Raw genomic sequence first — 27,613 nt, forward strand, 5'->3', positions numbered from 1 at the left:
CCTGCAATACCTTTCAAATGAGATATTACATGTAGAATTTGAACCTCTGGTTCTTAAAATAAACTAAGAAAATATATTTTTCTATAACAAAACCTATTGGCCTGGAATTGTTTCTGAGTGTGTGTTCCTAATTTATTGCCTGTGTGTATGTACAACAAATGCTTAACACTACTCCTTTGATAAGCCTACTGCTCGACCACACTACCACAAAATAGAGCATTAGTATTATCTCTTTTTGCCACTATCTTACCTCTAAGGGGAACCCTTGGACTCTGTGCATACTATTCCTTACTTTGAAATAGTGCATACAGAGTCAACTTCCTACATTGGTGGATCAGCGGTGGGGTACAAAACTTTGCATTTGCTGGACTACTCAGCCAATACCTGATCACACGACAAATTCCAAAAATTGTCATTAGAAATTGATTTTTGCAATTTGAACTATTTGTCTAAATTCTTAAAAGTCCTGCTAGGGCCTTGTGTTAGTCCCTGTTTAGCATTTCCTTTTAGAGTTTAAAAGTTTTGTGAAAGTTTGAATTAGAACCTAGAACTAGTTTTAGATTCTTAAAAAGTATTCCAACTTTTAGAAGCATAATGTCTAGTACAGAGATGAATGTGGTGGAACTCGACACCACCCCTTACCTCCATCTTAAGATGAGGGAGCTAAGGTCACTATGTAAAATAAAGAAAATAACAATGGGCCACAGACCTTCCAAACTACAGCTCCAGGAGCTTTTGGCAGAGTTTGAAAAGGTCAACCCCTCTGAGGATGGCAACACAGAGGATGAAGATAGTGACTTGGAGGAAAATTCCCCCCTACCAGTCCTAACTAGGGAGAACAGGGCCCCTCAAGCCCTGTCTCCAAATATAGTAGTCAGAGATGCTGCTTCCCTCACAGGAGGGACCAACATCTCTGAAATCACTGAGGATAACTCCAGTGAAGAGGACATCCAGCTAGCCAGGAAGGCCAAAAGATTGGCTTTGGAAAGACAGATCCTAGCCATAGAAAGGGAAAGACAGGAGATGGGCCCAGGACCCATCAATGGTGGCAGCAACTTAAATAGGGTCAGAGATTCTCCTGACCTGTTGAAAATCCCTAAAGGGATTGTAACTAAATATGAAGATGGTGATGACATCACCAAATGGTTCACAGCTTTTGAGAGGGCTTGTGTAACCAGAAAAGTGAACAAATCTCACTGGGGTGCTCTCCTTTGGGAAATGTTCACAGGAAAGTGTAGGGATAGACTCCTCACACTCTCTGGAAAAGATGTAGAATCTTATGACCTCATGAAGGGTACCCTGATTGAGGGCTTTGGATTCTCCACTGAGGAGTATAGGATTAGATTCAGGGGGGCTCAAAAATCCTCGAGCCAGACCTGGGTTGACTTTGTAGACTACTCAGTAAAAACACTAGATGGTTGGATTCAAGGCAGTGGTGTAAGTAATTATGATGGGCTGTACAATTTATTTGTGAAAGAACACCTATTAAGTAATTGTTTCAATGATAAACTGCATCAGCATCTGGTAGACCTAGGACCAATTTCTCCCCAAGAATAGGGAAAGAAGGCGGACCATTGGGTCAAGACTAGGGTGTCCAAGACTTCCACAGGGGGTGACCAAAAGAAAGGGGCCACAAAACCTCCCCAGGGGAAGGGTGGTGAGACAGCCAAAAATAAAAATAGTAAAGAGTCTTCTAAAGGCCCCCAAAAACCTGCACAGGAGGGTGGGCCCAGAGCCTCTTCACAAAACAATTTTGGGTACAAGGGTAAAAACTTTGATCCCAAAAAGGCCTGGTGTCGTAGCTGTAATCAGCCTGGACACCAAACTGGAGCCAAGGCCTGTCCCAAGAAAACAACCACTTCTAACTCCACTCCAGCTAACACTGGAATGGCTAGTCTCCAAGTGGGATCAACAGTGTGCCCAGAGCAAATCAGGTGTCACACTGAAGCTACATTAGTCTCTGAGGGTGGGGTGGATTTAGCCACACTGGCTGCCTGGCCTCCTAACATGCAAAAATACAGGCAGCAGCTCTTAATTAATGGGACAAGTGTAGAAGGCCTGAGGGATACAGGTGCCAGTGTCACCATGGTGACAGAGAAACTGGTTTCCCCTGGTCAATACCTGACTGGACAAACTTATCCAGTCACCAACGCTGACAATCAGACTAAAGTACATCCCATGGCTATGGTAACTTTAGAGTGGGGAGGGGTCAATGGCCTGAAACAGGTGGTGGTCTCCTCAAATATCCCAGTAGACTGTTTGCTTGGAAATGACCTGGAGTCCTCAGCATGGGCTGAGGTAGAACTGAAAACCCATGCAGCCATGCTGGGTATCCCTGAACTGGTGTGTGTCAAGACAAGGGCACAGTGCAAGGCACAGGGTGAAAAAGTAGAGCTGGAGTCTGGAAAAAGGGCCCAGCCTACCAAGAGAAAAGGAAAGTCAGCTGGGAAACCAGCTGCAACACAACAACAAAAATAGAACCTCTCTTCTCAGGAAGAAGTTCTGCCCTCTGAGGGAACTGAGCCTATGGAGTTGGAACCTTATCAGGTTGAGCTCTTAGGCCCAGGGGGACCCTCAAGGGAGCAGTTGTGTAAGGGGCAAGAAACCTGTCCCTCTCTTGAAGGCCTTAGGCAGCAAGCTGCTGAAGAGTCCAATGGCAAGAAAACTGGAACACATAGGGTCTATTGGGAAGATGGACTCATGTACACTGAGGCAAGAGATCCCAAACCTGGTGCCACTAGGAGAGTGGTAGTGCCTCAGGAGTTCAGAGAGTTTATTCTGACCTTAGCCCATGATATTCCCCTTGCTGGGCATTTGGGACAAACCAAGACGTGGGAGAGGTTAGTCAACCACTTCTACTGGCCCAACATGTCCCAGAAAGTTAAGGAGTTTTGTGTCTCCTGTACCACCTGTCAAGCCAGTGGTAAGACAGGTGGACATCCAAAGGCCCCCCTCATTCCACTTCCAGTGGTGGGGGTCCCCTTTGAAAGAGTGGGTGTGGACATAGTGGGTCCACTTGAACCTCCCACAGCCTCAGGAAATATGTACATCCTAGTAGTAGTGGATCATGCTACTAGGTATCCTGAAGCTATTCCCCTTAGGTCGACTACTGCCCCTGCAGTAGCCAAGGCCCTCATTGGTATCTTTACCAGAGTGGGCTTCCCTAAGGAGGTGGTGTCTGACAGAGGTACCAACTTCATGTCAGCATACCTGAAACACATGTGGAATGAGTGTGGAGTGACTTATAAGTTCACTACACCATATCATCCACAAACTAATGGCCTTGTTGAGAGATTCAATAAGACATTAAAGGGCATGATCATGGGGCTCCCAGAAAAACTCAAAAGGAGATGGGATGTCCTCTTGCCATGTCTGCTCTTCGCTTACAGAGAGGTGCCTCAGAAGGGAGTAGGATTCTCACCCTTTGAACTTCTGTTTGGCCACCCTGTAAGGGGACCACTAGCTCTTGTGAAAGAAGGCTGGGAGAGACCTCTTCATGAGCCTAAACAAGACATAGTGGACTATGTGCTTGGCCTTCGCTCAAGGATGGCAGAGTACATGGAAAAGGCAAGTAAAAACCTTGAGGCCAGCCAACAGCTCCAGAAGTTTTGGTATGACCAAAAGGCTGCACTGGTTGAATTCCAACCAGGGCAGAAAGTCTGTGTTTTGGAGCCTGTGGCTCCCAGGGCACTTCAGGACAAATGGAGTGGCCCTTACCCAGTGCTAGAGAGGAAGAGTCAGGTCACCTACCTGGTGGACCTGGGCACAAGCAGAAGCCCCAAGAGGGTGATCCATGTGAACCGCCTTAAGCTCTTCCATGACAGGGCTGATGTAAATCTGTTAATGGTAACAGATGAGGATCAGGAAGCTGAGAGTGAGCCTCTCCCTGATCTTTTGTCATCAAACCCTAATGATGGCTCAGTAGATGGAGTGATCTATTCAGACACCCTCTCTGGCCAACAGCAATCTGACTGTAGGAAAGTCCTGCAGCAGTTTGCTGAGCTCTTTTCCCTAACCCCTGGTCAGACACACCTGTGTACCCATGATGTGGACACAGGAGACAGCATGCCTGTCAAGAACAAAATATTCAGACAGTCTGATCAAGTTAAGGAAAGCATCAAGGTGGAAGTCCACAAGATGCTGGAATTGGGAGTAATTGAGCACTCTGACAGCCCCTGGGCTAGCCCAGTGGTCTTAGTCCCCAAACCTCACACCAAAGATGGAAAGAGAGAGATGAGGTTTTGTGTGGACTACAGAGGACTTAATTCTGTCACCAAGACAGATGCCCATCCCATTCCTAGAGCTGATAGACAAATTAGGTGCTGCCAAATTCTTAAGTACCTTTGACTTAACAGCAGGGTACTGGCAAATCAAAATGGCACCTGGAGCGAAACAAAAGACAGCATTCTCCACACCTGATGGGCATTATCAGTTCACTGTTATGCCCTTTGGTTTAAAGAATGCCCCTGCCACCTTCCAAAGGTTGGTGAATCAAGTCCTTGCTGGCTTGGAGTTCTTTAGTGCAGCTTATCTTGATGATATTGCTGTCTTTAGCTCCAACTGGCAGGATCACCTGGTCCACCTGAAGAAGGTTTTGAAGGCTCTGCAATCCTCTCTATCAAGGCACCAAATGCCAGATAGGGCAGGGAACTGTGGTTTACTTGGGACACCTTGTAGTTTGAGGCCAAGTTCAGCCACTCCAGCCCAAGATCCAGACTATTCTGGATTGGGCAGCTCCAAAAACCCAGACTCAAGTCAGGGCATTCCTTGGCTTGCCTGGGTACTATAGGAGGTTTGTGAAGGGATATGGATCCATTGTGACAGCCCTCACAGAACTCACCTCCAAGAAAATGCCCAAGAAAGTAAACTGGACTGTAGAATGCCAACAGGCCTTTGACACCCTGAAACAAGCAATGTGCACAGCACCAGTTCTAAAAGCTCCAGATTACTCCAAGCAGTTCATTGTGCAGACTGATGCCTCTGAACATGGGATAGGGGCAGTTTTGTCCCAAACAAATGATGATGGCCTTGACCAGCCTGTTGCTTTCATTAGCAGGAGGTTACTCCCCAGGGAGCAGCGTTGGAGTGCCATTGAGAGGGAGGCCTTTGCTGTGGTTTGGTCCCTGAAGAAGCTGAGACCATACCTCTTTGGTACTCACTTCCTAGTTCAGACTGACCACAGACCTCTCAGATGGCTGATGCAAATGAAAGGTGAAAATCCAAAACTGTTGAGGTGGTCCATCTCCCTACAGGGAATGGACTTTATAGTGGAACACAGACCTGGGACTGCCCATGCCAATGCAGGTGGCCTTTCCAGGTTCTTCCACTTAGAAAATGAAGACTCTCTTGGGAAAGGTTAGTCTCATCCTCTTTCGTTTGGGGGGGGGGTTGTGTAAGGAAATGCCCCCTTGGCATAGTTACCCCCTGACTTTTTGCCTTTGCTGATGCTATGTTTTTAATTGAAAGTGTGCTGAGGCCTGCTAACCAGGCCCCAGCACCAGTGTTCTTTCCCTAACCTGTACTTTTGATTCCACAATTGGCACACCCTGGCATCCAGGTAAGTCCCTTGTAACTGGTACCCCTGGTACCAAGGGCCCTGATGCCAGGGAAGGTCTCTAAGGGCTGCAGCATATCTTATGCCACCCTAGGGACCCCTCACTCAGCACAGACACACTGCTTGACAGCTTGTGTGTGCTGGGGAGAACAAAACGAGTAAGTCGACATGGCACTCCCCTCAGGGTGCCATGCCAACCTCACACTGCCTATGCAGTATAGATAAGTCACCCCTCTAGTAGGCCTTACAGCCCTAAGGCAGGGTGCACTATACCATAGGTGAGGGCACCAGTGCATGAGCACTGTGCCCCTACAGTGTCTAAGCCAAACCTTAGACATTGTAAGTGCAGGGTAGCCATAAGAGTATATGGTCTGGGAGTCTGTCAAACACGGACTCCACAGCACCATAATGGCTACACTGAAAACTGGGAAGTTTGGTATCAAACTTCTCAGCACAATAAATGCACACTGATGCCAGTGTACACTTTATAGTAAAATACACCCCAGAGGGCACCTTAGAGGTGCCCCCTGAAACCTAATCCAACTACCCGTGTAGGCTGACTGGTTCTAGCAGCCTGCCACACTCGAGACATGTTGCTGGCCACATGGGGAGAGTGCCTTTGTCACTCTGTGGCCTGTAACAAAGCCTGCACTGGGTGGAGATGCTATCACCTCCCCCAGGCAGGAGCTGTAACACCTGGCGGTGAGCCTCAAAGGCTTACCCCCTTTGTTCCAGCACCACAGGGCACTCCAGCTAGTGGAGTTGCCCGCCCCCTCCGGTCACGGCCCCACTTTTGGTGGCAAGGCCGGAGGAGATAATGAGAATAACAAGGAGGAGTCACCGGCCAGTCAGGACAGCCCCTAAGGTGTCCTGAGCTGAGGTGACTCTAACTTTTAGAAATCCTCCATCTTGCAGATGGAGGATTCCCCCAATAGGGATAGGAATGTGACCCCCTCCCCTTGGGAGCCATTGGCTACTAACCCCCCAGACCTAAACACGCCCTTAAATTTACAGATGCCATCGAACTTTAGTATTTAAGGGCTCCCCTGAACCTAAGAATTTAGATTCCTGAAACTACAAGAAGAAGAGGACTGCTGAGCTGAAAGACCCCTGCAGAAGAAGAAAAGAAGACACCAACTGCTTTGGCCCCAGACCTACCGGCCTGTCTCCTGCCTTCTAAAGAAACCTGCTCCAGTGACGCTTTCCCCAGGACCAGCGACCTCTGAATCCTCAGAGGACTGCCCTGCTTCGAGAAAGACAAGAAACTCCCAAGGACAGCGGCCCTGCTCCAAAAAGACTGCAACTTTGTTACAGAGGAGCAGATTTAAAGAACACTGCAAATCCCCGCAAGAAGCGTGAGACTTGCAACACTGCACCCGGCGACCCCGACTCGACTGGTGGAGAATCAACACCTCAGGGAGGACCCTCCGGTGACTCCGAGACTGTGAGTAACCAAAGTTGTCCCCTCTGAGCCCCCACAGCGATGCCTGCAGAGGGAATCCCCAGGTTTCCCCTGACTGCGACTGCCTGACTCTAAAATCCCGACGGCTGGAAAAGACCCTGCACCCGCAGCCCCCAGCACTTGAAGGATCGGAACTTCAGTGCAGGAGTGACCCCCAGGAGGCCCTCTCCCTTGTCCAGGTGGTGGCTACCCCGAGGAGCCCCCCCTTGCCTGCCTGCCTCGCTGAAGAGACCCCTTGGTCTCCCATTGATTTACATTGGAAACCCGACGCTTGTTTCTACACTGCACACGGCCGCCCGAGTGCCGCTGAGGGTGTACTTTTTGTGTGAACTTGTGTCCCCCCCGGTGCCCTACAAAACCCCCCTGGTCTGCCCTCCGAAGACGCTGGTACTTACCTGCTGGCAGACTGGAACCGGGGCACCCCCTTCTCTCCATTGAAGCCTATGTGTTTTGGGCACCACTTTGAACTCTGCACCTGACCGGCCCTGAGCTGCTGATGTGGTGACTTTGGGGTTGCTCTGAACCCCCAACGGTGGGCTACTTTGGACCCAAATCTGAACCCTGTAGGTGGGTTACTTACCTGCAAAAACTAACAATACTTTACCTCCCCCAGGAACTGTGAAAATTGCACTGTTTCCACTTTTAAAACAGCTATTTGTGTTTTATGTGAAAAGTATATATGCTACTGTAATTATTCAAAGTTCCTAAAGTACTTACCTGCAATACCTTTCAAATGAGATATTACATGTAGAATTTGAACCTGTGGTTCTTAAAATAAACTAAGAAAAGATATGTTTCTATAACAAAACCTATTGGCCTGGAATTGTTTCTGAGTGTGTGTTCCTCATTTATTGCCTGTGTGTATGTACAACAAATGCTTAACACTACTCCTTTGATAAGCCTACTGCTCGACCACACTACCACAAAATAGAGCATTAGTATTATCTCTTTTTGCCACTATCTTACCTCTAAGGGGAACCCTTGGACTCTGTGCACACTATTCCTTACTTTGAAATAGTGCATACAGAGCCAACTTCCTACAAGGAACATTTAACTTTCAATGGAAGAACCAGGTGCAAGGCAGTGTGGAAGAATGCAATTTGTTTGTGCTTCTGGTAGGGAAAATATCTATCTGAAAGATGGTCTTTGTTGTAAGTTATTTTAAAGGGAGATAATACATTGGCTCCAAAGGTGAGACCATTAGAAATGTTAAGTCAGAATCCTGATCTCAAGCTGGAACCACATGAGTTGTTTCCAAGATACAAATTCAAGAATATGGGCAAGACTGGCAAATGGAAAAAACATTTGATCCATAGAGCAGGTGAGAGCATAGATTTTCACTAATTTAACACTGAGTCCCCTGGCTGCTAATCGCAGTGCAAATTGCAAGATGTAAAGAAGTCAAGCAGCCACAAGGTCCAACGGTGCATTAACACGAGGAGAACATTCTACACCTACTATTGTAGGTAGCCTTAGTCAAGGGACATCTAGCAGATTCTACCAACTACAAAACTAATTTACTCCCTACTACAAATATTCGCATATGTAAGTTGATGATGCTTATGCTTGAGTATGGGACCAGCAGACAGTAGATCATCCATCAGTAAAGCCCAAGGTGGTTGTCATCTGACTTTCAGGTCTGAGAATCTCAACATCCTTGACCAGCTTGGGGCATTTGAAAATTATTAGGACATCAAGCTTCCTTATTTTGGGAATTAACTTCAGAAGTAGGGTAAATGGAGGATGGGTACACTGAAGTGGAAACATTCAACAATTCGAAAAAGCACTATTTAGGGAGCATCCCAAAAAATGCTCTGCTTAACAAACGATGTTGTTGCACCTTTTGAGGCATGCGACCAAGAGGTCCACTGCCGGTGTCACCTGTGCTATGAAGATGAAATACTGATAGTGCGCCTAGTTCCTCTGTCTATGACCCAGGACCATGGCTTTTAAGTGTCTGAATCTTGACCCAATATCACATCTTTTGCTGGCACAGAACATGGAGACATCATGTTGCTATAAAAACATGAACCTGAACTTCAGCTGTCAGTTGTATGCTATAGAATATACATTTAAGGTGTTGCTATGTATCCACTTCTTGATCATGATTCAAATCTTTGTCTAATCACTTTCTACCTCCTGATTTAATGGCTGTCTTATCCATTCTTGTGACTTTCCTGCCCAAGGAGTATTTCGGTCTCAGCAAATTGTAACCATATGAATGCATCCTTTTGCAACAACCACTTGATAACATATATGTTAAATCTGTAGTGTCACCTGAGCTAGAGCAGACTTTCAACACCCTACATGCTGCAGGTGTGATGGGACTGAGAGCAGATCAATGGACTGGTCAACTAAAGTGCTGTGGTGATAATATGCATCGACTTAGCACTGTTTGAACTGAATTGGTGGTCATATGGGGGACAGATTGTGAGAGCTCTAACAACCTTTCCAAGAAGGTTACCTGTGAATGCACAACAGCAGTGGCTATCTTGGAATTAATTTTTTTTTAAGTAACGTTTTTAAACAAAGAAAAAACATGGTATGATGGCCGCTGTCTATGTGCACGCATGTACAGCACCATCGTGAGCTGGTTTTTAATTTAGTTTAAGAAAATCCATTCCAAGACAAACTGTGCACACCTGTGTAGCAGCCATCTTGGACTGGTTTTCATTAACCTTAAGAAACATCTTTCCAAATGGTAGCCATGGATGTGCAGCAGCTATCTAGTTCTTTTTTACACTGAAAGAAAAAAACATTATCAAATGGTCACCTCACATAAAATAGTATGTACAGCGGCCATCTTGTCATGGTTTTCCTTGACTTAAAAAAAATAAATCATTTTAATAAGGTCACTGTGCCACCGTGTATATTTGCTGCCACTATCAGGGGTGATTAAAAAAAAGCACAAAAACCCAACAGGTGTAACAGGCAAGTCTTATACACATTGCCACAGCTTCATTCTTTTTGGCAGAGTTTATGGGAACCCTGATCCTATGATACCCTCTATCCTGTAGATCAGCTGCTTTTCTGGGACATGTTTTGGACTACCCACATATACAGATGGTTGACTACACGTAAATAATAAGCAGTATGGATACTTTAATTCTAGCGCTAATCTGCTTGGTGTCTGACCTTTGCATTAAGAATTCCTTAAGTAATCAGGTGAGGTATTTCATTCCATGAGTACCACCTATGAAAAGCTTCTGCCTCCTAACTGCTTGCATTGGCAAGAGTAGTACACACTTGGATCATACTTTTTGCACCTTCTCCTTGAGGTATGCAGGGGCCCCACCAACAATGTTATTGGTAATAGGGCCTTACATTGTACTATGTAAAGGTGAACATTTACCACACAAAGCATATGAAGTAAGCAACATACCTGGATTCTAGCCTCCAAATACTTTTCAAAGTCTCAAAGCTCATTTTTAGCCCAAAAGGAAAACAAAATACAGGGAGTGCAGAATTATTAGGCAAATGAGTATTTTGACCACATCATCCTCTTTATGCATGTTGTCTTACTCCAAGCTGTATAGGCTCGAAAGCCTACTACCAATTAAGCGTATTAGGTGATGTGCATCTCTGTAATGAGAAGGGCTGTGGTCTAATGACATCAACACCCTATATCAGGTGTGCATAATTATTAGGCAACTTCCTTTCCTTTGGCAAAATGGGTCAAAAGAAGGACTTGACAGGCTCAGAAAAGTCAAAAATAGTGAGATATCTTGCAGAGGGATGCAGCACTCTTAAAATTGCAAAGCTTCTGAAACGTGATCATCGAACAATCAAGCGTTTCTTTCAAAATAGTCAACAGGGTCGCAAGAAGCGTGTGGAAAAACCAAGGCGCAAAATAACTGCCCATGAACTGAGAAAAGTCAAGCGTGCAGCTGCCACGATGCCACTTGCCACCAGTTTGGCCATATTACAGAGCTGCAACATCACTGGAGTGCCCAAAAGCACAAGGTGTGCAATACTCAGAGACATGGCCAAGGTAAGAAAGGCTGAAAGACGACCACCACTGAACAAGACACACAAGCTGAAACGTCAAGACTGGGCCAAGAAATATCTCAAGACTGATTTTTCTAAGGTTTTATGGACTGATGAAATGAGAGTGAGTCTTGATGGGCCAGATGGATGGGCCCGTGGCTGGATTGGTAAAGGGCAGAGAGCTCCAGTCCGACTCAGACGCCAGCAAGGTGGAGGTGGAGTACTGGTTTGGGCTGGTATCATCAAAGATGAGCTTGTGGGGCCTTTTCGGGTTGATGATGGAGTCAAGCTCAACTCCCAGTCCTACTGCCAGTTCCTGGAAGACACCTTCTTCAAGCAGTGGTACAGGAAGAAGTCTGCATCCTTCAAGAAAAACATGATTTTCATGCAGGACAATGCTCCATCACACGCGTCCAAGTACTCCACAGTGTGGCTGGCAAGAAAGGGTATAAAAGAAGGAAATCTAATGACATGGCCTCCTTGTTCACCTGATCTGAACCCCATTGAGAACCTGTGGTCCATCATCAAATGTGAGATTTACAAGGAGGGAAAACAGTACACCTCTCTGAACAGTGTCTGGGAGGCTGTGGTTGCTGCTGCACGCAATGTTGATGGTGAACAGATTAAAACACTGACAGAATCCATGGATGGCAGGCTTTTGAGTGTCCTTGCAAAGAAAGGTGGCTATATTGGTCACTGATTTGTTTTTGTTTTGTTTTTGAATGTCAGAAATGTATATTTGTGAATGTTGAGATGTTATATTGGTTTCACTGGTAATGATAAATAATTGAAATGGGTATATATTTGTTTTTTGTTAAGTTGCCTAATAATTATGCACAGTAATAGTCACCTGCACACACAGATATCCCCCTAACATAGCTAAAACTAAAAACAAACTAAAAACTACTTCCAAAAATATTCAGCTTTGATATTAATGAGTTTTTTGGGTTCATTGAGAACATGGTTGTTGTTCAATAATAAAATTAATCCTCAAAAATACAACTTGCCTAATAATTCTGCACTCCCTGTATGTAAGGCTATATGTACAAAAAGCAGCAATTGTGATTCTTACTGAATCACAATTCCTAATGTAAGAAAATGTACAAATATTTAATGGCGATTCCTAGTGGGTCACAAATCTGCCTAACTCATGAATATTAATGAGGTAGGTCGCAGTTTGCAACCAGTGGCAATGATGGCCATCACAAGAATGGTGGCCTGCTAGGGTCTACAGACCACCACGTCTGTGAGTGCTTTATAATAAAACATTTTAAAAAAACAAGAATAAATCCTGTTTTCCTTAAGGAAAGTGGGATGCTTTAGAAAATAGGAAATGAAACTTTTATGTTTCTTTTTTTAAGTGTAGCAGTGGTCCGTGGAACCATTGCCTGCTCTTAGAAAAATATTTTTGCTGACATTCTTGAATGGGAATTTGCCAATTGTTACCCCTACCTTTTAGTAGTTTGTAAAAAATTATTTTGCGATAGCTTTTCAGACACAAAACATTAATACATACCACTGTGATTTGGTAGTGCTATACACGTCCCTTCCAAATACTGAATCGTTATGCATTTGCAATTCCACATTGCAATTCTGTAGCATGTAACCAAATAGCAATTTGGGATTCATACATACCAAATGCCTTTTTGTGTTCACAAATGGGCAGATTCTGTGAATGGGCTCATTTGTGACCGCAAAAAAAAAAAAATCTTCATATTGCCCATTGTGAAACAAACCTATTCTCTGAGCATATGCAAATGATTCAAATTGCAGGCCCAACTGTGATAAAGGAAGATGGAGAAGTAGTAATAAGGTTGATGTTTTCTTCGGTCTTATTTTTAAAAACGAACAGATAGCCTTACTATTAACTCTCACATTCAGAATATCACATTTACTTGATTATATGAAAGACTGGGGGATATAACAACAGCATATGAGCACAAATTCCAGTCATTTTCAAGATGGTTCACTTTCAGTAAACTTAAGGCCGAAAGCAGATAACTGTGGCTGAGTTTCATTGCAGGTTGCAGAAGATGATCCAAGCAGTGTTACAAACTGGGTAGTAGTTGGTTTGTATTGTTTGATTAAATAGTGAACAAAGAACATTTTAGATTTATAAAATTACCTTGATTTTTTTTCTCCAAGAGACCTAAGGCTACACAGGCATCGAGAAGTCTTTCGGTTCCACGTACTGAGGCGTGTATTCGTCTTGAAATGTCCTCAGCACTGACAGCATCTTTAGATTTCAACTCATCGAATACTTTCAATTTAGATGCTACAAACAGTACCTGTGGGGAAAAAAAAAAACAGAGAGACCATGTAAAAAACACAAACGCACTAAAATCAATGGAAATTGAGGATGCAAAGTGAACTGTACAAGTGTTATCTATATTGTACAAAAGATGCGATTTCTACCTGAATAAAGTGGATCAGGAATAGATAGAGCACAAAATGCAACTAATTTAATCTTACTGATTGACAAAGCAATTAATTGATGGGCAAGGAGAGCACTATATTTTGTGGAATGTAAATAAAACAAAATCTATAAATCCACACAAAAAAAACACTTAAGTCTGTCTTTTTTCCATAGCACCCTGGGGAAGAAAATAAGATTTTTTTAACTTACTTATACATTAAATGAGTGACCAGCAACATAGTGGGAAACAAAGCACCAACGAAAGAAAAATGTTTAGCACTTGGTGAACCAAGAGGAGGGGTTCCCAGTTTTGCCGCTCTCCAATGTATTTTTAAATGATGTCTCAGAGGGGCAGGAAGGTAGAGAGTTTCTTCTCACTGCTGATATTAAGAGCTGTCGCAACATGGCAAAAAGAACAATCAGTGCTTGAATTAAGAAAGGTGGAAGACTAATCAGAGAGTTGTCCAAGATTGACAGGGGACAAACGTAAAGATAAGCAAGTAGTGTTTGTATTAAGGGTCAGGTTGTTGGAGGTTAGAGTCATGTTGGATTATGTTTTAATGACCAATCCTGCAGTTGCCAAAGTATGAGCCACTTAGTAGAGCCAGTGCTGACGGGTCAATAGCCAGCATCCAAGTAAAATGCATGCTCCTGGAATAAGTCTCCTAGAGAATTACATATAAAGGACACTGATCCCTATATGGAGTAGTGTTTGGACTTGAGGTAATATCATTAAGTGCCTAAAGAGAGGCCTTTGTCACTGAAGTGTGAAATAATGGTTTTCAAGAAACAAACAAAATCTATGCTTCACTAATAATACAACTGCAAGCCACCATAATGGTCCCAAGAACTACCATCCCTGCTGTACAAACTCTTCAAGCAATTATTAAATAAGCAAATCAAGCGACTTTCGTGGAGCAATTATAAAGACACATTTTGTATGCAATCGCATTCATAGATGACAATTAACACTTACAAGGCCAGACAGCGCAGTCATACATGGCAGAAATATTTTAAAAAGACGCTAAAAACAAAGGTGCTCTACGTCGGATTTGGACTACTCCCCTCTTTGGAAGCAGCTCCAAAATGGAGCACACCCCCAAACAGCTGGAGATGCAGGCTTTGTGCTTATCACCGGGAAGATTTTCTACACATTCTTTGTATATGTCATGCACTCTTACCTTGGCGGAAGCTGTATCTCAAAAATATCTTCAACTCTAATAATACTGACCATGCTTGCAGGCAATTCTGTTTTGTCTTAAAGGACTGACACCTCAATATATGGCATGCTTGGCCAAATTCATCTTAAAAGCTGAACACCTCTTAAAGCAGGCAAAAAACAACCAAGAAAGTTGACCGAGCTATCAGTCTGTTTTCAAATTAAACACTGCAAGCTCCCATCGCATGAAGAATGGAAACAGCCCTTCTTAGTGACTGTACCACTTTTACCCAGTCTCCAGAGCGTGTAAGCTATATTTTAATCAGCTCTTTATATGAGTAGCCAACGCAGCATCTCGCTCAATACTGTCTGCCAGTCATCCCCCGAGTTGCCACAAAAGACACTTGTGACATGACGCGGTTTTTGTATTTTAGTGCTTCCATTGGGTAGCCAAATATGTTATTATGGTTTTGTAGGGTTTTTAGCAATTTGCTTGAAAGATGGTTTTTATTCAGCTCTCTTATGGCGCTTCTTGAGGACAATGTTCTTTTATATGGCAATTGTGATTATTTTCATTAATTATGCAAATAAAGTATTCAATCCACCTAGTAGTGACTGTGCTACACTAATAATCCAACTGCAAGTCACCATAGTGGTCCCAAAAAGTACCATCCTTAAAGTGGGACATCTGATGGTGCATTAATAATTTGGCACACAACCCAACTTTGTGAGGATCTAGGGACACTTAGCTTGTAGGAACCACAAAAATATAGTTTTCTATGTGGGACACAGTTCTTTGTCTTCGTGTGGTATAATTCTCTAATACAGATGTTTCCACACTCAGATTTCTAATCTGCTCTCAACTTTGACACTAAGGTTGACACGGAAAGACATGTTGAATTATATGTGATCATTCTCAAGAATGGAGGCATCTTTGCGCATTCCAATGCGGAACACAGGATGCATGCCCTTTGTCCCATGTTCTCATTTAAGACAAGGGCCCACAAGCTCTTTTAAGAATGACCTGGATGCAACATAATACATACAGTGATCAATTCAACACTATCTGTTCTAATTAGACAGAAGAACTGAAACACTGGTTTTTATTTTGCCTTGAGAAAGCTCGTCAGCAGACTCTCTGTAGAAAAGCATGTGCTAGGTGTTGCATTCCTTTCCAATAAAGAAACAATATACACCAAAATTAGATTAGGACCATTTATTAATACCATTACTAATTGAGTTATATTGGGATTCTACTAACTTCTCAAACCTGCAAAAGATTGGTCGTCATACCTTGCCTCATTTTAGGTATGGGGTCTTTCAGAATACTAAAAACATAATTCAGGGCTAAGGTACAGATGCTGTACAAAACATATCAAATACATCAAGACTTAATGACCAGTTCAGAATCAGCATGTTTACCGTGGAGATAATTTAGGGGCTGACCAGTATGGCCCAAGGGAAAGATAAGCACAATCATCTAGGGCATTCACTGAGTGTTATGTGTATTTGTAAAGCACTCTCTCACCCTGGAGGGTATCCTGGGGCTAAGCAGGTGTGTGACTATTCCTGCCTAATTTCAGTTGGTTAATTAAAAAGCCAGGTCTTCTTCTTTTTCTGGAATTCAAGAGTAGATGAGGAGGCTCTGATGTGGAGTGGGAAGTTGTTTTATGCTTTAGGAGCAATGTAAGAGAATGCCTGTCCTCTTGATCTTCCTGATATAGTTCTGTGTATGCATGTGACGTGTGTGAGTAGGAATCTTGGGGTCTGGAGGTGTCTGGGTGGTTGGCGGAAGGAAATGCGACTGTTCAAGTAGATGGGGCCTGAGTTGCATAGTCCCCTGAATATGTGTGTGTGGAGTTTGAATTAAACATGTTTATGTATTGAGAGCCAGTGTAGTTCCCAGAGGTGTGGTGTGATTAGAGTTCTGTATGGGAGGTTGAGGATGTATCTGGCTGCCGAGTTCTGGATGGTTTGTAGTCTTCTAGAGAGTTGCTTGGTGATCCTGACGTAGATGGTGTAATGATATTTGTGTTTTGACCACTGACCACATTGCATTTAGCCTAGCAGCACACCGTCACATTAGTGACCACCAACTTCATTTTTGCCTATTGACTTTATTTTAGCATTAGCCACCGCCACGTTAAAAGCTGCAAGTATTTTTCCATGCCCATGTTGTACAATGTGCTTTTTGCTCATGGTTTTTTTCTGCATGTCTGCGTGTTCTTTTTCACCAAGGGCTTAGGCTGATAAGAATGTGCAAGGATGATGTTTATGGTACAGCAGGGAATGATTTTGTGTTAAGAGAGGGGATCTTGACCAGTTCCGTGTTCTTTTCAAAACTGACCTGAAGTAGCCATCATTATTGAATAATAAACTTATGTAGTCGGAGGGGGTTTCTAGAATTCTCCTCTCTGGTTTCTTCAAAGTATATAAGAGCCCGAGACCAGAAGGACGCTGAGGTGTGTCATCCTTCCCGTGAGGATAATTGATCTTTCTCTCCACGATCGATTCTGGGATCTGGTGGTCTGATGCTGATAAGGAGGGGGATGACTTAGATTTACCCGTGCCTCATGGTGATGCATTTTTAATTCTTCTTATCTGCTTTGTATTGAGACATATGTACATACATACATTTGCAGTGTTTATTGCAGTGGAGATTCATTTGTACATGTTTTTCTTTAATTGCTGTGACAATTTTTAAACGTGTGCTTTCAGCATGCTAATCTTCCTCTACGAACCTTGCAGAGTGGTTTAATAAATGTATATCTCAAACTAAGAGTTGCAGCCCAGAGATTTTTTGTCAGTGCATGAGTGTTTCCTCTTGGTCCGTAGTGAAGCAAAACAGACTGTGTTCCCATAGTCCAACTTCTTGGTAACTAAGGCCTGAGTGACAGTTTTTCTAGTGTTGTTTGGGAGCCATTTGAAGATCTTCCTCAGCAGCTTCAGGGTATGGAAGCAGGATGCAGTGACAAAGCTGACTTGTGTGGTCATGTCTTGTTTGCTGTTGATGATTATTCTGAGGTTCTTGGCATGGCTGTGTGCTGTGAGCTGTGAAGGTGGGGCCGTTTTCGGCCAGCCACCAGTTGGAGTCTCACAGTTAGGTGTTCTTGCTGAAGAACACTACTTCTGTCTTGCCTGTGTTGAGCTTGAGATAGTTGGCTTTCATTAGTTAGCGACTTCGGTCATGCAGGCAGTGAACTTGTTTCTTGTGTTAGTTGGGGGTCTTGCCCGAGACGGTGAGTATGAGGTGCTTGTGTCTGGGTAGGATAGGCTGTTGATGTGAGCGTGGTTGACATTGGCCAGAGGAATAATGTATGCGTTGAGAAGGGAAGGGCTGTGCGATGAGCCTTGAGGTACTTCTCAGCTGAGTTTGCGGGCTTGCGAGGAGTAAGGTGCGCCAAGCTGACAGCTTGTGTTCTATTTGTTAGGTAGGAGCAGCAGATTTAGCGGATAGTGGGTCCTTGGATGCCAATCTTGTGCAGGCATCTGATGAGGATGAGGATGAGGTAGGAGACTGTGGCCCTCATTATGAACACGGCGGTCGAAACCGTCGTGTTCATGCTGGCGGTCAAACTACTGACCGCCAGAGCCCCCGGATCCCTGCCGGCCGTGCTGCCGGCCCAGAGGAATGCCTGGCCGCATGGAGCCACCGCTAATGCCTCTGTGTGGCGGGTGCAGCTGCAGCTGCACCCGTCGCGCAGATCGGCAGTGACCTGCGTGATGGGGCACTGTACAGGGGCCCCTGCACTGCCCATGCCAAGTGCATGGGCAGTGCAGGGGCCCACAGGGGTGCCCCGGGGCACACCCTCCGCCAGCCTTTGGCTGGAGGATTAGGGATCATTATCCGAGGGGCAGCACTGCTGCCCTGTCGGATAATGATTCCGACCACTGCCAGGCTGCCTGACGGAGGCAGCCTGGCGGTGAGTGAGGGCTGCCGATGGCGGCCCTCATGGTGTTCTTTATGTGACGGTGTGGCCCGCCATGCCGGCTGGCGGGTGTTCCCGCCACCGCCGGCATGGCGGGCCACACCGTCAAGTACATAATGACCACCAAAGTTAAATGTTGCAGAGTGGTCATGGAGAATGAGGGCTGCTCTATCTCCTCTGTCAAGAATCGTGCTGTCACCAGTGGTGACGATTTGTGCCGTCTCTGTACAGTTAATGGGCCTGAATCTGGACTTCATGGCGCTGGGGAGCTGGTGGTTGCAGAGGTGGTCAGTGAGGCATTGGTTAATTAGTTCCTCCAAGACCTTAGCAAGGTACTGTAGGAGGGAGATGGGTCAGTAGTTGAAAAGATTGGCTAGGTCAGCAGATGGTTTCTTAAGCAGTGGTGTGGCGGTGGCATGTTTACAGAAGTCCAGGAATGTGGTTGAGTCAATGGAGGCATTCAGGATGGGTGTTAGTGCTTTGCTGATCGGTAGGAGTCCTTTGTCGAAAGCGTTGTGTAGGCGAGGGTCAGGTGGAGCCCCAGCGTGAATGGTCTTCATGGTAACAATAATTTTGACAGAGGCGATAGCAGTGCATGAGGTCAGGGTTCATTCATCAGTCACGACAGGAAACTGAGATGCGACAGTGAAGGGGTCCGGATGATGGTCGAAGTTGCTTAACATAGAGATGATTTTGTTACAGAAAAATTCTGAGCGCTTGTTGCAAAGGTATTGTGGGGGGAGGGGGGAGGAGTTGACGTTGCTGGAGCTGGCAGGAGGTAAAGTGAAATCTTTGATGATGGCAAAGATTTCCTTGCTGCTGTTAGTGCTGGCATTGATGTGATCTGCAAGAGCTGTGCACTTGGTGTTCTGTATCTATTGATCATAGCATCTTAGGGCTGATTTGAAGATATATTTATCTGTGGTGTCTTGCTCCCCATTTGTGCTCCAGCTGCTTGCAGTGGTGTTGTGTCAGCTTTAGTTTCTCTGTGTACCAACACTTCTATGGAAGGTCTCTTGCCTTTGTTTGGGTTGCACTTAAGGGGATGGCAGAGTATAGGTGCTTGGGGTGATTCAGCTGTTGAGATCTTTGATGGCTTTCATCAAGTCGTTTAGTGGTGCATTTGAATATAATGCAGATAGGAGTGCTGCCTTCAAAGTCCTTTAAGCCTATTGGGAGTGCTGCTTGATTCTTAACGCCTCTCGCCCAGAGAGCTCAAGAGTCAAGCCCATCTCCTTAATCTCTTTAAAGCACAGTGCCTGTCAGCTGCCCTGTTCCATTTTTTTCATGCCAGACTCCTTGTTCAGTTTTTAACCTACAAGTCTCCACATCTCTTCCTCTGTTCCATCACAGTATTATTTCAGTTACCTCTGGCAACAGCTCACCCAACCTTTACATCCAGGAACCTCATACAGACTTACTCATCTTTTGCCTTCTGTGTACCCTCATTTTGATACTGAGGACAACCCAAACAGTCCTAAAACTACAACTGAAGGAAGCATAAGACAGCAACGCTGATTCTTAACTTTATTGGCTCTTTCAGCAAAATTAAAGGCAGATATGTTTTGTTTCACTTATTTGAAGCCTTATGTTATCTGCTAAACTCTTCAACTGAATAATGAAGTGACTGCTTTGGATCCATCAAACGACTGAACAGAACACCCCACTGGCAGCCAGAACAATTCTATGTTCACAGCAGTACTAATTACTTTGGTCCCTGCTCCTAAGCAAAGCAGGAGAACCAGAACAAAGTGTCTTGCTCACATCTGGCGCACCAGAACTTTGCAAACAAAAAATATCCCTCTGACTGCACTATGCAGGAGGACACTTTGGCTCTCATTACGAGTGTGGCGGTCCCGGCGGTTGTAATCTCGATTACAGGCCGGCTGCAATGTTATGGATTTGTTCCCCACCGGCCCTGCGGGAAACTCAAAATAGGGCCGGCGGGGTTTAGCCCGCCATGGTGGTATAGTGGCGATATGAGGTTGGCAGACGGCCTCCACTGCCGGCCAAACTCATAATGAGGCCCTTTGTGTTAAATCTGAATATTACACATTAGATAAGGAACCTATGACTTTTCTTTCCAATAAAGACTGCAACAAGTACCTTGAATTTACATGAATCTCAGCACCAATGTTCTGTTCATATCTCACTCAGGCCTAAAACCATTGTATTGTGAAGTTAAAAACAATAGAGGTGTATCTCACTGGACATCAGAACTGTTATGTAGTCCACTTTAATCACACCTGCACTAATGTATTGTATTAGAAACTGGTATTAGAAATATGGAACCTATATATTTCATAGAAGTAGACTAAACCGCTGAGAAAGGGCCATCAGATCTGTGATGACCTTGTTTATAACAATGCACCCGATTGGTTCATGCCTAAAGTAGTCTCACTTCTGGATTAAGCCTTAAACTGAAAATGTGCCATGTTCTCTTGATACACTTCATCTGTATTGACTCCACAGCGTCACAGAGCCAGACTCATTGATCTGCAATGTCACAAATCTATATAACTTCCTATCTGGTAAACTGAGGGTTTGCTGGATTTTATGCATTTCCAGGAACCATTTCTTCCACCATTAAATATAAATTCACCCTTGAGATTACTGAGATTCAGCTACCACACATGACAGGTCTAAAACTGAAGACTGTGCTCATGAACGTAATATATGTGCTAAAAACATTAGTGATACGCTGCCTCTAAGGAAGGTCAACTATCGCTGTAACTGTAATATCATATCATTGCCCATTACACCAGAGCCTTTTACAGTAGTCAAGCCACTAATGGACTGCAGCAACTACTGTGCCATCCACTACAGTGGCAGTGCAAACATGACTTCAGGTCTACCACTACAGCCTGAATGTAATGGTGCACAGCATGCACTGTGACAGGTCAAAATAAACCTGTTTAGCAGGTAAAAACCTCCTTTTTACATATTAGTAAGTCACACCTATGCGAGCCTTTTATCTCGCAAGGTATGGTACATGATACTTAAAAGAAGGGCATATAGCAAATTATTTTTACCATGTTCCCACAGTGACAAGTCTTTAAAATATATTTTCACTGTGGCCTGCCTAATTGTCCTAAATAGAAAACCAGAGTACAGATTAAAATACTAATACTGTATCTCGGGAACAGGGCCAGCTAGAAAAATAATTAACCAACTATTTTAATAGTGATTAAAAATCTAATTCAATGCCAGATTCTTAATAAATATTAAGGAAAAGCTACTTTTAGAAAGTTACCTTTTCCATGCTGGCGTTCCGGGATACTAATTAGCATTGGCTCTCTAGCTGGTCCCAGACAGTAATTACCCTTAAATAGGTATGGCATGCCTCCCAGAAGCAAACAACAGGCTGACATGAATGGGCAGAGATGACTCTTCTGATCTTCACACAATATGCGCGGTTGGGGCTATCGGCATAATTTTTTACATTAGGGTGGTCATTATGAACATGGCGGTAAACACTGCACCGGACTGCCAAATAATGAAGCACATACGAAACAAGTAGCAGGTCCTTCCACATTCCACATACCGCTAGTTTTATAGTTTCGACGACGACAGAGGAGGCTGCGCACAGGCCGGCAGAATGGCCCTACCCGCTCACCAAATAATGAAACACCAGACTGCCATCAGTTCCAGGGCGGGAACCACCACCAGGCAAAGCGTGGCGGAAAGTAACAATATAAAAGGAAACACTCACCAGAGGTACACAGAACACGCCAACGCAGACATGGAGCGAGAGTTGGAAATAATGCCAGTGCTTCTCCTTGCCATATTCCTCCAGGACCGTGACTGACGACAAAGACGACGACGGTAAGTAATGCAGCCTAGTACACATGGGAAGAAAACACACAGATATACCCCCACCCCGCAACACACTCTCAACCCCTCCCACATCCCAAACCATACATACCATAACAAGATGTACTTACCAGACACAAGCCAACAAATACATACACCAATGCACACACCTGTGCACACCACACCCCCACAGTGAAATGCTGAACAATGTCACTTTCTTCTGCCAACAGCACTGCTGGGCACATTACATTTATTTGACATAACAAAACTAATGTCCAAATAAGGCCATTGGCCAGTCCATCATTAAGTCCCTGAAGGGCCAATATAGCCCGAACCTTACTCCCACATGCGCAAAGGGTACTCCACTGGAAAGGGGCAGCCAGGCGCCTCAGGGAACAGGGGCAGTGGGTGGCGGGGATGGGGACTTACGTCTGGAAGGGGTGGTCTTGGGCATAGGCTTGGGAGGTGAAAGGGAAGGGGTTTGGGCTTGCCCTTGGAAGGAGGGGGAGTGGGCCTCGACCGGGGGGTGGGGGGTGGCAGAGGGACCTGGGGCAACATGGGCCTCTTCCTCCCTGGGGAAGGGGCACAGGAATGGGAAGGGCGGACTGGGGTGGACTTAGACAAGGAAGGAGTGGAATGGACATGGGAATGTTTAGGGACAAGACGGGGTGGGCCAGTGGGTTCAAACAGGTCAACACGGAATAGGAAAAGCTTCTAAGGTGCAGTTGGAGGGGATTTGGAAGCAGGTCTGGGATAGGAGGTTGAGGGAGTGCTCATACCAGGTGTAAGTGTACCGGATGTGGATGCAGGTGCCTGTATAGTATGCTTATGTGTGTGGTGTGGATGTGTGCAAACGTTTGAGTGTTTTAGGAGGCAGTGGGATGGACACAGAGGGAGAAGACAGGCTGCCACTGTAGATGGATGTTGTCCGGGTGTCTGCAGGTCTGGTGAGTGTGCTGCAAGTGTCTGTAAATGTAGTAGTGGTGAGTGCAGGTGTGGTGTCAGGGGTGCATTTCTGGATGTCAGATGTTGTGGTAACATGCATGAATGGGGGCAGCAGCAGTGACTGAGGGTACAGTGCATGTGGGTTTGCATGGTGAGGTAACAGACAGGGTGGCGGGGGAGGTTGACACACTGTGGGAAGTGGATGTTGTGTGTGCTTTGGTATGTTGGGTGTGTGCCTGCCTGTGGTGGGAAGTGTGGTGCTTGTGTTTGTCTGTGTGCTTCTTGTGTGTTGACCCTGTGTGCATGGCTGTCTGTATGTGTGCTTGAGATGGGTGAAGGTAGTGGTGTGCTGGAAGGGGCAGAGGTGGTGGGAGAGGGGACGGAAAGGCCAGGGACACTGGCCGCTGTCAAAGAGGAGGCCAGAGCCTGAAAAGAGCTCTGTAGGCCAGACATGGCACTGTGAATGCCTTCCAGGTATGCATTGCATTGCTGCATCTGGGATGCTAGCCCCTGAATGGCATTCACAATGGTTGTCTGCCCTACAGAGAGGGTTCTCAGGAGATCAATAGCCTCCTCTGTGAGGGCAGAAGTGCTAACTGGGGCATGAGGTACCTGGGGTGAAGGAGATGCCCACCCTCCTAGATGAGCGGGCACGGGCAACTCGGTGGGGAGCAACGGGGAAGGCAGTGATGGTATGGGGGGTAGAGGAAGAGACGAACAATGGGTGGGCCCATTAGGGTCTGCCACCACCAGGGAGCTGCCATCGGAAGAGGTATCAGAGTCACTACCCTCCAGTGGTAGTTGCCTCCCCCCTTGGTACTCCCCTTGCCCTCCAACCCACTAGTTCCCTTGGCCTCCATCGACTCTGCCTCCTTAGAACCGTGGGCTGCTGCATCCCCACTCGCCGTGCCTCAGTTCCCTCGCCAGACGATGCTATTTTACACAGGGACACAAGAGCACAGGGGTGGGGAAACAAAACAAGAAAGAAGTATGTCAAATCCTGCATATATGTACATTTTGGGTCACACACACTCTCACCCACAGCCAGGCATGTACCCTCAGCAGAAACAATATATGTTATGAATGTGCCCCTGACTAGTGGGCATCACCCCAGAATACACCACATAACCCTCATAAAACACAACCCGATACACTGTGTGAAGTACACCCAAGAGATACCATGTCCTGCCAATGCACTTACAAGTCCATAAGGCCACAATGAATACCAGTGACAAAAAGGGGACCCCTCATAGGCCTATAGAGCCTGCCAACACTAGCTATTACATCATCCCAAGGACTTGGAGGGGGGCAGGACTGCAGGGACACACTTGTCTAAATGCCTGGCATTACAATGCATACATCGCACAGCACCCAAATTCAACCATCAAAGTGGTATCACAACAGTGTTGGTACTCACCCCCTTGTGGCTGCTGTGCTGCCTTTAAGCGCCCATCCAAATCCGGATAGGTCACCGCCAGAATGCAGGTCATTAGGGGCTCAGAGTCCGACGGGCACCCCTTCGTTGTTGGGCGGCCTTCCCCAGCTGGGCCTCTCCGTTCTTCCTGGCCCAGCGCCTCCGGCCCTCCCACCGCTTCCTGCAGTGGGTGCTCCGTCGGTTGTAGACCACCAGGGTCTGCACTTCCTTGGTGATGGGTTGCCACAGGCCTTTCTTTTGATGGGCGATGACCTGCATGGGAAACACAGAGCAAAGAAACAGATGTCAGTGTGGGTGCCCTGTATACAAATGCCATGCCATTCCATACTGAAAGGCCAATGTTGACATGCATTTGAACAAATTACAGGCAGAACGTGCCAGACAACCTAAGGGTTGGCAGTCACACATTCAACACACATGCATACAGGCATCCACCACAATCACACACACATCTAAGGATGACAGATGGCAGCTCACCTGCTCCTCTCATTGCCCATACAACTTCGCATACAGGGGTAGGACCCTGTCCATCAGCTTCTCCAGCTCCTCTGCGGTGAAGGCCGGGGCCCGTACCCCTGTGACATGCGCCATCTCAGGGACCAGAGTCAGGATACAGCAGCACACTCAGTGGAGTACTACCCTTCACGTGATTCAGGAGTCAAGTGTCATGGGTCTAACAAAATGGTGGTAAATACCGCGGCGGTGTGCACCGTCACCCCCGGTGGCGATCATGATTGGCCAAGGTTCCCCACTGACAACCATGTAATCCAATGATCAGGCGCACGGCGAAGAACACCACCTTACGCCATGACGACCAACACCAGCGGAATGGAGTCACTTCCACTCTATCATACTTGGATGGCATGAGGCTGCCATTTCGCTTCTACCACGTCTCTATAGCCTGGCCGGGGGCCTCAGCCATGGCCCCATTCTCTCTCCCCTTTGTCGCTTGCTGACATGATTCTATGATCCCCACATGTACCCATGGTTGGAAGTGTGCCCACACTGTGATGCCATTATGACAGAGAAACCTCAGCACACGTTTGCCTGACGGGGTACCTCTTTCTTTCCATTTGTGTGCGTTACCTATGTTATGCATTTTGAAAAGTACAGTGACATTATGTGATGCAAGTGTATGTTGACACTCAGAATGTGTTCTTTCCTCCCCCGTAGGTACAGACCCATGTGGCGAGGGAGGGTCCCATCTGTTTACAGACCGCTGGTAGATCGGGCCACTATGGAGGAACATCACCTCATTATCACCTACCGACTCAATAGAGCTACAATCCATGACCATGGATCCTGTTCTGCAGCCAGGCAATCGGAATCAGCATACCATCCCTACAACAGCGCAAGTGCTATCTGTGCTCCATTTTTTGGCCACGGGCTAATTTCAGGTGACAGTGGGACTGGCTGCAGGGGTCTCACAGCCAATGTTCTGCCTCATCCTGTCCAAGTTCCTGGAAGCCTTCATTCACCACTTGCAAACTTATGTCCAGTTTCCCCAAAGGGCAGTACTGACCGCCATCAAATCTGGATTCTATGCCTTCGCTAATATCCCCCATGTGATAGATGCCATTGATGAAAGCCACATAGCTCTCATACCCCCAAGAGTGAATGAGCAGGTGTATAGGAATCATAAGAACTATCACTCCATGAATGTACAATTGGTGTGTACTGCTGATCACTACATATCACATGTCAATGCCAGGTTCCCAGGATCAGTCCATGATTCTTTTGTCCTGAGAAACAGCAGTGTGCCACACATGATGGGACAACTAAAAGGGGACAGAGCTTGGCTCATAGGTGAGTGTGCATGATACTGGATCAGTTACACAGCTTACAGCCAGGCTGTATGCAAGTAAAGGCAGTTTTTTCAAGTCCTCTTTCGCCCACTTTTGCAGGTGATTCTGGTTACCCTAACTTGCAATGGCTCCTGACACCTGTGAGGAATCCCAGGACAAGATGCAGAGAGGAATTATAATGAGGCCCATGGTCATACTAGGAGGGTGACAGAGTGCACTATAGGACTCCTGAAGGCAAGATGTCATTGTCTCCATCTCTCTGGGGGATCCCTGTGCTGCGTCCCTGACAAGGTGTGTAAGATAGTGGTGGCCTGCTGCATGCTAAACAACTTGGCTGTGAGGAAAGCTATCCCACTTCTGGAAGAGGAGGGTGCTGTCCAACCAGCCCTGCAACCTCAGAGAGGGGATAAAAGTGATGGTGAGGAAGAAGAGGGGGAAGATCTCAACTCCAGGACCCAGCTAAACTGGCTATACTTCCAGTGACTCTAAGGTACTGTTCAATGATGCTGATGTCTTCACTGCATAGCTACAGTCTGTTTCATGTAAGACATACTGTGGTGTCTTTTGTCAGTGACAATGCTAAATCATGACTGAAGTGGCAGGTGCCAGGGAACCCAATACTAGGTACAGTGTGACATACTTCAGACACTACAGTGTGTTGTATCCCCTCCTGCAAAAAAAGTGTGATTATGATAGTAACTGGCTAATGCATTCAGATTCACAATTGATCTCTCATATTGATGAAGGACATACGATTTGAGTGTATAGGTGTATTTATTCAATGGCAAAATATACATAGGTTTTGGGACAGTGAAAGGGAGTGGGCACATGGTGAAAAACTTACTCAGGTACATATGCTCAGCTGTTGGTTGCACTGGGGTATAGTCCATGTGGCCATTGGAAAATGGTGTGATGGCAGTGACATGTCAACAAGGTAGCCCTGTGTCACACAAGGGAGACAGTTCAGTGCAGAGTCACTTCCTGGCACTGGGCTTGGTCTTGGTTGGTGTTTCAGTGGGATATATGGGTATGAGGGCATGTTTGCGAAGGTGCAGCTGGGTGGTAGGGGTGTTGGTTTCCTGCGAGTCCTCTGGCAGTGCCACCAGTC

At 45.8% G+C, this 27,613-nt stretch overlaps 1 protein-coding gene across 2 annotated transcripts in view; it reads right to left on the reverse strand.

Moving 5' to 3' along the window:
* ASMTL (acetylserotonin O-methyltransferase like) overlaps positions 1 to 27,613 on the reverse strand; it is a 291,907-nt gene that overhangs the window by 74,216 nt on the left and 190,078 nt on the right. For both annotated transcript variants that reach the window (XM_069204555.1, XM_069204554.1), the window contains exon 9: positions 13,129 to 13,291. In XM_069204555.1, the coding sequence (XP_069060656.1) occupies positions 13,129 to 13,291 (163 nt within the window). The remainder of the gene's footprint in view (positions 1 to 13,128; positions 13,292 to 27,613) is intronic.

This window comes from Pleurodeles waltl, chromosome 8, assembly GCF_031143425.1.
Source record: "Pleurodeles waltl isolate 20211129_DDA chromosome 8, aPleWal1.hap1.20221129, whole genome shotgun sequence".
Taxonomy (NCBI): domain Eukaryota; kingdom Metazoa; phylum Chordata; class Amphibia; order Caudata; family Salamandridae; genus Pleurodeles; species Pleurodeles waltl.